Here is a 10210-nt window from a genome sequence, read left to right on the forward strand (position 1 = left end):
TCTCCTCTCGTTTCAGGTAACTTCCTCCTTTCCCTTGTGTGTTTCCCACTGGTCTGATTGTTTGCCCCGCCCTGATTGTTTCCACCTGTTTCCCATCACCTTGTCAGAGAACCACGTTATCACAAGTCAGGTTGTGTCTCTCAATGCCAGAGAGCAGAGAGTTGAGGATGTGATGAGCCACCAGGGGTTGGCCTCAGGATCTATTTAGCTTTTCATCACCACAGATGGGAGAGGAATTGGTCTAAGGTTCTTCAGGACTGTGGTTCTGAAATAAACCCTGACACCCCAGGATTCAGATTCAGCCTGTACAGTAACTCCATCTGATCTGAACACATGCGTTAAAACTACACTTGTACAGGTGTGCTGGTTTGAGTGTGAGGGGTCAGAGGTCACAGAGAGGATCAGGTCTGGTAAACAACATGGAGATGATGTAATGATGTCCATGTTAGTCCTGAGGGAGCCGGACCCTGAAGACTAATGAGCTGCTGGTCCTAATGAGAGCTGACTAACAAGCTGCTCTCAAGTGACCTCATTAACTGACCAGCTGCTCGTTACACTAACAAACAGAATCACACAGAACACCTGAGTCAGGTGTGATCAGCTGATCTCTGCTCTTCACACACTGTAAACTGAAGTTGTTGATGATGAGTGTTATTCTTGTTATTGTGAAGCATCATTTTAAATCCTCCATATACAGATTTAATAACTGGTTTAATTATCAGTGTAATCAGTACATACTGTATAACAGGTGACTGGTTTTAATGTTGTGGAAGTATAAAGTAGCATAAAATGGAAATATTTCAGTAAAAAATATCGTCAATGACCCAACAGGTAAAACTCCTGAGTGAAAACAAAGGTTGTGTCTATTATAGAGGAAACTAATCCTCCATCGTCTCACTGCTCATGACTCCTGTTTGCAACTTTAGATCATATATGACATTTTATATTGGTAATGAAATGACAAGCTAACACTGGAAATTAAAGGGTGTGCTATCAGCTAACTAACATTAGTTAGCTAAACTGTAACTTAATGCTAAATGAGAAACTAGCTAACATTAGTTATTTTAACTGTAACGTAAGGCTAAACTTAGAAACCTAGCTATCATTAGTTACTTATTAGGAACTGTAAAGCAAGAGTTAGAAATTAGCTATAGTTAGCTAAGCTGTAACTTAAAGAAGAAACTAGCTAACGTGAGCGTTCATCCGTAGATACCTGACATGATATAATTCAGCAACTCTCAAGGCAAGAATGTAAAGTGTATGAAACAAGCTAGACAGTTAGCTACTGCTACAAATACCTCAATTAATTATGACTTAATTAATGCCTGTATTTATTTTAACCCTTACAAACTGTTCGGGTCAAATTGGACCTTTGACATTAGACAGCAGTAAAAATATCCTCAATTTCTTTTAGCCTGAAGTTTGATGACTTTTCCTAAAGTGAACCAAAATAACACAAAAATTTAAATAATTTTAAATGTTATACTTTTGTTCAGCTGCTACAAATGTTTGTAGATTGAGGCTGTGTTCAAATCAAATCTGACCAGTATCTATTGAAGTGGATTGTAGATCCACAGATGTTAGATTTGTGGCTCAGATGAAGGAACGTGGAGGTTCAAGGTCAGGAGATTATAAAGGAACCTGAGCTGCCACTTCACTGACTGAGGTCATGGCAGCAGACAGATTGTACCGAGGCCTGGATCTGACCTTCATCTGGTTATATAGTTAACAATGTTCTTCTTCAATAAAATATATTTCAATCATTATGGCTGTTATGTTTTCATGTCTTAGGTAAAACAGGACGTGATATCGTGTGATAGTAGATGTTTTTCTCTAAAATCCAGTGATGAAAACCTAAAGATACTCTCTCCCTGCTCCGACACATTAATGAAGGATTAATCCTCCATGTTTTAATGTCAGAGAGGCTGTTGATACTTTCTACATGATCTGTAGTTCAAGATTCACTATGGACTCTGATCATGAGAGAAATCTTAGTGTGAAGGCAGAATGTGAGGGTTAAACATTTTTCTGCATTCATATGGCATTATTTATATTGTATACTTTTTGAAAGATTTACTTATTTATTTTCACTCATAATGAGGCTGTCGTTCATGTTGTTTGGTCGATGTTGTTAAACCTGGTTAATTGAAGCCTTCATTAACACTAAGCGTGATGAAGATGAAGGTGCAGCTGAAGAGTGACCTGTAGTTTAATGAGCTCCACACAGGATGAAGACTGACACATGAAGCAGGTTCCACCTACTTTACATTTACTGATGATGATGATGGTGATGATGATGATGATGGTGACTGTTGACTGTTGAACACACTCATGTTCTCCTGTTGTTCTGCTGGCTGTCCCCTATGAGTTCATCCGTGTTGAACGTGACCTCTGTGACCTCATCGTCAGTGACGCTGGACGGTCTCGTGCAGCTGTCTGACCACAGGTGGCTCTTCTTCTCCGTGTTTTCGGCGGTCTACCTGTTCGTGCTGTGTAGTGACGGTCTGGTGGTTTACGTCATCTGTTCTCAGCGGAACCTCCACCGCCCGATGTTCGTGTTCGTTGCCGCGCTTCTGCTGAACTCTCTCTCTGTCAGCGTGACGATTTATCCCAAGCTTCTGACGGACCTAACGTCCGGTCGCCGCTTCGTAGAGGTTTCCCGCGCTGCTTGTCTGTGTCAGGCCCTCGTGGTGGGCTCACTGGGCTCCTCCAGCTTCATGCTGCTAGCGACCATGGCCTTGGACCGCTACCGGTCCATCTGCCGCCCGCTGCGCTACGCCGCGCTGTTGACTCCTGCCGCAGTGGCGGCGCTGCTGCTGTTCTGCTGGCGCGGCGCTGCTGGCCGGCCGCCTGCCGCTCTGCCGCTCTGCCGCCTGCCGCTCTGCCGCTCTGCCGCTCGGAGCTCAGCAGAGTTTACTGTAACATCTACAGCTTCGTGAGCCTGAGCTGCGGCGGCGGCGCCGCGCTGCTGCTCAACGTGTACGGCATGGTGAGCGCCGCGGCCGTCGTCTTCCTGCCAGCCGCCTTCGTGCTCTTCTCCTACGGCAGGATCCTCTCCATCTGCCTGCGCCGCTCTCAGGCCTTCAGCAGCAAAGCGCTTCACACCTGTCTGCCGCACCTGCTTGTCTTCATCAACTACTCTCTGAGCCTTGCTGTGGAGATGCTGCTCCAGCGGCTGGAGGCTGGGGGCGGTCCCGCCACCTCCGTCCTGGTCTCCATCCTGCTGGTGGTGATCCCGACCCTGTTCAACCCGGTGGTGTACGGACTGAAGATGAAGGAGATCTTCACACACGTGAAGAGGCTGCTGAGCTGCAGCAGAGCTGATTGATAAGTGTGATCGATAAACAGTCTGATCAGTGTGATTGATAAACATCTGCATTCTCAGTCTCCAGCTGTTTCACTGTGAGCTGCAGTAAAAGGAAATGTTAAAAAGTGAGGACTGATCAACATAAAAATACTGACACATCAGTAAATATGAGTCCAGACATTTATTTTGATATTTTTCCTTCCTGACTTTTCATCAGTTTGGACCTTTTTCTGGCAGAAGTGAACTTCCCTATAGATGAGACACAAAGCAGTATTACATGGTCACACATGAACATGTCTCCTGTGCAGAAATCATTATAATGAAAGATAAATAATAACATCAAAGAGTCATAAATCACCTGAATGTTGTTACATTTAAAGAGATTTGTTTTTCATGTGCAGCTGATGTTTTTCTTCCTGCTTCAGTAAAGATCAAACTAAACAAAGTCTTAAACACATAAATGTCACATGTCAGAATTTTTGAGTTAGGTTTGAGAGGAGAATATTCTATTTTGTTAATATTATTCTTACTTAATTTTCAAGTCATTAAATGTAAAAAAAAATCTCAAAAGTGATTTCAAATGTTTGATATTAAGAAGAAACAATGTAGAAAGAAAGTGAAATGTCAAATTTCATGAAGGTTTAAATACATCTATGATAATAATAATGTAATGATAATATTTTTTATTTCAATGATTTAAACAGGAGTCATTGAAGAAAGAAACAAAATGAACATGTACAGTTTAAACACAGACATGTAAAAGAAGCTCGTGCAGGTCTGATTGTAAATACATAATAGAACCTTTAAAATGTCTGTAGCACAGTATTTATATATATCTAACAACATACAGTGCTGCTCCTATGTATGGAGGGGTGTGTATTGTGTACATATATATCTACACTATATACTATGTATTTGTATATATATGTAAAATATAGATGTATATACTATATAGATGTATAGATGTGGTTCAACCAACTTTACAGCAGAAATAAACATGTTTACAGCCTGGTACAAAAACTGTTTTGGTCTCTAGAGCTGATTTCCTCCTTCATGACACCTGTTTATATAACTCACCTGTTTACATTTTATTAAGGACTACAGTTGTGTAGGATTGAGGGCGTGGCCTCTTTGAGTGACAGGTGGGTGAGCATATGTTTGCCACAAACCGGCATGTCCACACACGCCCCTCCTCTTTGACCATATTTGGATTAGCCGGAGTTCGACTGAGTCAATTACTGGCCAGATGGTGGCGGTGGAGTAGCACACTCTGAGCTTCAAACCCACTCTTCAGAAACCTTTGGGTGACGTCACACAGGCTCTGTCCATCTTTATTTACAGTGTGGATTCAGCTCAGCAGGACTGGCGGGAGACGTCTGTCAAACTGGACCTTGCAGGACTGAACTGACTCCAGCAGGTGGCAGCAGCCGGGCCGACAGATGTGAGCACAGTCCAGCAGTTGTTGGGAGCAATGAACATGTGGGAGTGGGTGGATACATTCGGCAATTTGACAAAGCAATAGTTCAGAGAAGCTCAAATAGCCTGTCAGTATACACAGCGGAAATTAAACCATTGAGAGTAGTGATATGTTCAGATTCCTTTTACTTGAAGTGCACATAATACTGCTAAATCTACAACAACTGGGATCTGACTTCCAGTTCTGTTGGGTTCCATCTCATGGTGGTATAGAAGGAAATGAAGTTACAGATAAACTTGCAAAAATGTCACTAAATTCAAATAATAATGATATTTTACCTATTAAATTTGGGAGATCAGCAGCTAAGTCAATAATTCAGCATGAAATTATGGTAACATGACAGGAAATGTGGAATAACAATATCAAGGCAAGGGAGTATGATGAAGTTCAGAGATCTGTTCAGGTTAGAAATATTAGAAACAAATGCAGGAAAGAGGATGTTACTTATTCTAGGTTGTGATTAGGACACACAAGACTTAATTCAGCTTTATACATAATGAACAAGGAAGGGTCAGATGTGACATATGTCACAGTAGAGAATGTAGAGCAGGTACTCATGGACTGTAGAGAGTTTAGTGTAGAAAGAGAGAGACTTATGACTAGAGTGTTGGATATATAAATATATAGAGGGGGAAAGGGCATAAACAGGAACACGCCACGAGGCCTTTATTCAAGTATTTACGTGAAACACGTTTCATTTCCAGAATTTAACTTCTCAATAAAGTCATGCTGTTATATTCTCCGGTACAGTAGGTGGCGGCATGCACCTCTAACATTGCTTTGTTGCCCACGAGAAATCACAAGAAGAAGAAGAAGACGATGTGCGCATGCGCAGCTGAATGAGCTGTGGCGACAGATTGGTTGCGGAGAAAAACAAGTTGAAAGCCGGAGCAGATTTTTATTTTTGTTTTTATTCGCCTCCGGGAAAACACGATGGCCGGTACCGCGCTGAAGAGACTCATGGCGGAGTATAAACGTGAGTGAACCGAACCACCGCGTCATAAGGCCGCCTGGGGCCAGGGGCGCAACTTGTAGCGGTAGCAAACATGCTAAGCTAACTGCCACGGAAGTCCCCGTAATCCTGCTGCACCAAACTCCATAAAGAAAATACGCCATTTTAAAGTTCCCCCTGCTCCGCTGCATCTGGGTGAATTACTGCAACTTAACTGGCTCTTCATGAAAAGACGAGGCGTCCGTTTAATTCGGCGCCATTTCCGTCACCCACAACAAACACGACGACAACAAACTGTCTTCATGTGACGTGTTGGTACAGCTCGTCATCCACAGTGAGCTGCTTCTGCTCACACACCGAAACTGTTCCGCTGACCTCTAACCTTTAGATACATTTAAATCAGGCAGCGGCCGCTGCTGCTCTCTGCTGTAAACAGAGTTGAAGAGTGAAGGTGATAAACAGGTCGAAAACTGGTGTTAAGGTCATTATTGTTTCTAGTTTTTTAAATGGAGTTTGGTGCACGTATTTACTAGATTAGCTAGTGGAACTGGGAGATTGGTCTTAATATCAGATCCATATTTATCAGTTTTAACAGGTTTGTGATAATTTAACTGGAATTAGTGTTAGTATCTTTTGGCATGTTAACTGAGATGCCATTTAAACCATAGAGAGCGAGTGTATTGGTTCTGGTCCGGACCTGGTCTGATGTGGTCTGGACAATAAGTAGTTTCCCTGAAGTACTGAATCATAAACTAACTAAAGATCAGAGGTCAAGACCTGATTTTACAGTATGCTAACCTGTGTGTGTGTGTGTGTGTGTGTGTGTGTGTGTGTGTGTGTGTGTGTGTGTGTGTGTGTGTTGTGTTTCAGAGCTGACTCTGAACCCACCTGAGGGGATTGTTGCAGGTGAGACTTTCTGACACAAAAACATGAACACAGGTTCAATGCGAAGACCTCAGCTGATTTTCGCAGCTTCAGCCTTTGTTCCATAAAATGATACAACAACTTTCATAATTAAATAATAATTTAAGATTAATTAATCTGTAATCGGCAACAGAGACAACAATGTAAAAAAGTTTCTGAAACACCGGTGAAAATAAAACAACCCACTGATTCGTGCAGCGTGAGGTCAGGCAGAGGCCGACCGTCCTGACCATCACTAACTCCACTCTTCAGGGCAGCTGAAGTTTTCTTCCAGTAGAACAACAGCTGGTCACATGGTCACACCTGTAGTAAACACGCACAGTTTACCTGGCTGTGGATGAGGAGTACAAACTGTCAGATTTTCAGATTCTGATGTTTTTTGAGCAGCAGGTGGAGCTGCAGTGACAGAGGTTTCCCGTGGAGTTTCCTCCAACACGATCTTTGAGACCCCTCACCTCACCTCACCTGTGATCAGAGGAACAGGTGTAACACTGGTCAGAAACTCCACAGGAAACCTTTAACACAAAATGTAAATGAAAAACGACCAGAGTTGATTCAGGATTAAAGTCACTAATTTAAACATGTTAAACTTGTGAATATAACTGTCACCTGAGAGCTTCGGCCTTCACTGTTGCCGATAGCGATCAATCAACATGTCTCCATCAATCAGCTCTGATCAGTCACTCCTGACTCAGAAGCAGCAGCATTATTAAGACATATTCATGGAGATGAGAAGTGATTGTGAACAGGAAGTAGAAACAGTAAATCATGTTTCTGTTCTCCTGCAGGTCCAGCCAATGAGGAGAACTTCTTCGAGTGGGAGGCTCTCATCATGTGAGTACAGACTGTAACATCCACGCAGCAGGAGTCCAGTCCAGGGTCAGAGGGTGAACAGAGTGACCAGGAGAAATCTGTTGTTTACCTGATTAAGATTCATTCACTTACTTGGTTAACCCTGGTCCCAGATCAGACCTGAATGGAAGCTCAGCTGCCTGTCTGATGGGTCCAGGACCTGGGTTCAGATCAGTTTCAAAGATGCTTAGGGGTCTGACAGGATGAACATACAGTCCAGGCCTTAAGTATGTGGACAGTTGAGTGAGAGAGATATGCAATAAAGGGCCACAGGTCAGATTCGAACCCATGGCCGCAGCGGTTGGGACTAAGCTTTAATAGTAGGCCCTCCACCACAGTCGAGTCCTTTTCCACTGCACGGTACTGCTCTACTCCACATGCCTTTGGTCTCACCTCATCTGAGGTTCCACGGCGACCTGAGAGGATAATAGAAGGTGATGTAGAGACACTGCAGAGTGCTGATTGGTCAGAGAGAGTCGTAGCTGTTACATGTCTGTTAGTTGTTGTTCTGTAGTTTTAGTTTGACAACCTGTGAAATAGACTGAGGATCAGAACATGTTCTGTTCATGTTCTCAAACTGTTGTGGAACAGGAACCTAATGAACCACAGTCAGATCACTATTCTACACTCAGTTGTCATGACAACAGAAAAATATGTATGTAAAAACTGAACAGTGAGTGTGTTGATATTAAACCTGCTGCAGCAAATTGAAGTCCACACTCTCACTCGTCCAGGTGTCCACTTACTTTTGTCCATATGTGCAGCTGCTGTGGTGACCAGCAGGTGTCAGTGTTGACTGTGTTAACACGTCTCCAGATGTTTTTCATCTTCTTCAACACGTCCATCAGCAATAACTTATTTATTTATTTATTTATTTCAGTTTTCATCCTCCAGATACGAAGGTGGACGCTTCACAGTTAAAACTTTGATATCTATTATTTATTTATTTGGCCCAGACCTTCAGGGGCCCCGACCCTCAGGGGCCCCGCAGGACCCGGGTGATTACTTGCAGGCTCCAGAAGAGGAAGTACTCTGATATGGAAATACAAAGTAAAAGCACTTGTACTGCAGGATGTATTAATACTGTTGTTGAAGGTGGAGCTCGTTTTAATGATTTCATACACAGCTGTACATATGACGAACACCTTACTAACACACTGCATGATGGGTTCTACTTTTACTGTCATTCACCCATCTGTAGATTAGAGTCCAAAGGAGGTTCTAGTAGTTATGTAGGAGGGTCTCAGGTTCCTTTAACCTCCTAGGACCTGGCGTCCACATATGTGGACCTCACATTTTTGGGTTCTCTAGACCACAATACTAACTTTTTCTCAACAAGGGCCTGGTGACCACATATGAGGATATTATACTGCCACTCAGTAATCGAAATTTAAAACTAATGTCCTCATATGTGGACATCATTTTTCTCAGGTCCCAATCAGCCTATATAGCACAGAATAGAGCTCGGGTCTTAGGAGGTTAAGGGGGTTCCAGTTGTCCTGTGGAGGTTCTTGTGGGCACAGAGGTGGTTCTCGTCTCTCATGGATCATTCATGAAAAAGCTCAGACGTTTCATGGGCCATTGAGGAAGTTCTACAGGTTCTTTAGGTGGTTTTACACGTCAAAGACGGTTCTAGTGGTCTCTCAGGAGACTCTTTCTGTCCTTCAGGAGGACTGTGGGTTTCTCTCCTATGTTCTATCAGTCCTTCTTGTGGTTCTAACAGTTCTTAAGGAGACTCTTGATATCCTTCGCGAAATTCTAGCAGTTCTTTATATGGTTCTAACAGTCTTTGAGAAAGTTCAAGCTGTCCTTTGTGAAGTTTTAAAGGTCCTTATGGAGGTTCTGGGGATCCTTTAAGGTTCTAGTGGTCACTGAGCTGGCTGTTTCAGATGTACTAGCAGTCATTAAAGAAGTTCTTTAGGTCTGCTAGGAGATTCTTCTGGTCACTAAGGAAGACCTAAACATCCTCGTGGAGGTTCTCATGGACACTGGTTCAATACCTTTTTTTACGTCACTTTAGAGGGGAATGAAGAGGTTCTAGTGGTCCTTTAGAAACATTTCCTACATGTTCCTCTTTATGAGGTTCTGTCGGTCCTTGATAGTTCTAGTAAGGAAAGGGAATTCAAGTGGTTCTCCGGTCCTTACAGATGTTCCAGATGTCTCCTGAGGTTCAGATGGTCACTGAGGTGCATCTGGGTAGTGATCAGCTGATCCAACAGCATGGGGAGGATCAGGTGATGTGCCGGAGCTCCAGAGAGAGGAGATTTAAAACTACACAGAGATGGATTAAATATATCTTCTTATAGATCAACACTTCAAATAAAACACAGAAGAAGAAGAAACATGGAGCTTTAAACTGAGTGGGTTTAAATCAGTGTAAGAAGAGAGTCTCATCAACACACACTGACCTGAACAGTGTGAGACGTGTTGGTCCGTCCCTGCAGTGATTCATTATCCTGGTTTCCATGGAAACATTAAAGCTCAGCAACTAGAAGCTCAGTGTGTGTGTGTGTGTGTGTGTGTGTGTGTGTGTGTGTGTGTGAGTGAGAGAGAGGTGATGTCAGTGAAGGCATCATTAGGTGTAACTGAGCCTCCTGTTGTTGTTGTTGTTGTTAGCGTGCCAGCAGCTTCAGTCTGCCCTTCAATTTAACCAGCAGCTCATTCACAGTCCACATTCCTGCTCAGTCTGAAACCCCCC

General features: G+C 43.1%; 1 protein-coding gene and 1 pseudogene across 1 annotated transcript in view; both read left to right on the forward strand.

Moving 5' to 3' along the window:
- Positions 1-6: 6 nt before the first annotated feature.
- On the forward strand, positions 7-3758 carry LOC147817188 (olfactory receptor 6N2-like; annotated as a pseudogene).
- Positions 3759-5598: 1840 nt separating this feature from the next.
- The window catches only part of ube2g2 (ubiquitin-conjugating enzyme E2G 2 (UBC7 homolog, yeast)), a 9606-nt gene continuing 4994 nt past the window's right edge, over positions 5599-10210 (forward strand). The window contains exons 1-3 of the mRNA XM_023397277.2: positions 5599-5760; positions 6607-6642; positions 7449-7494. Of these exons, the coding sequence (XP_023253045.1) occupies positions 5718-5760; positions 6607-6642; positions 7449-7494 (125 nt within the window). The 5' untranslated portion in view covers positions 5599-5717. The remainder of the gene's footprint in view (positions 5761-6606; positions 6643-7448; positions 7495-10210) is intronic.

Source organism: Seriola lalandi, unplaced genomic scaffold (assembly GCF_002814215.2).
Source record: "Seriola lalandi dorsalis isolate HSWRI2012SDOR001 ecotype SW California unplaced genomic scaffold, Sedor1 jcf7180002055007, whole genome shotgun sequence".
Classification (NCBI taxonomy): Eukaryota; Metazoa; Chordata; class Actinopteri; order Carangiformes; family Carangidae; genus Seriola; species Seriola lalandi.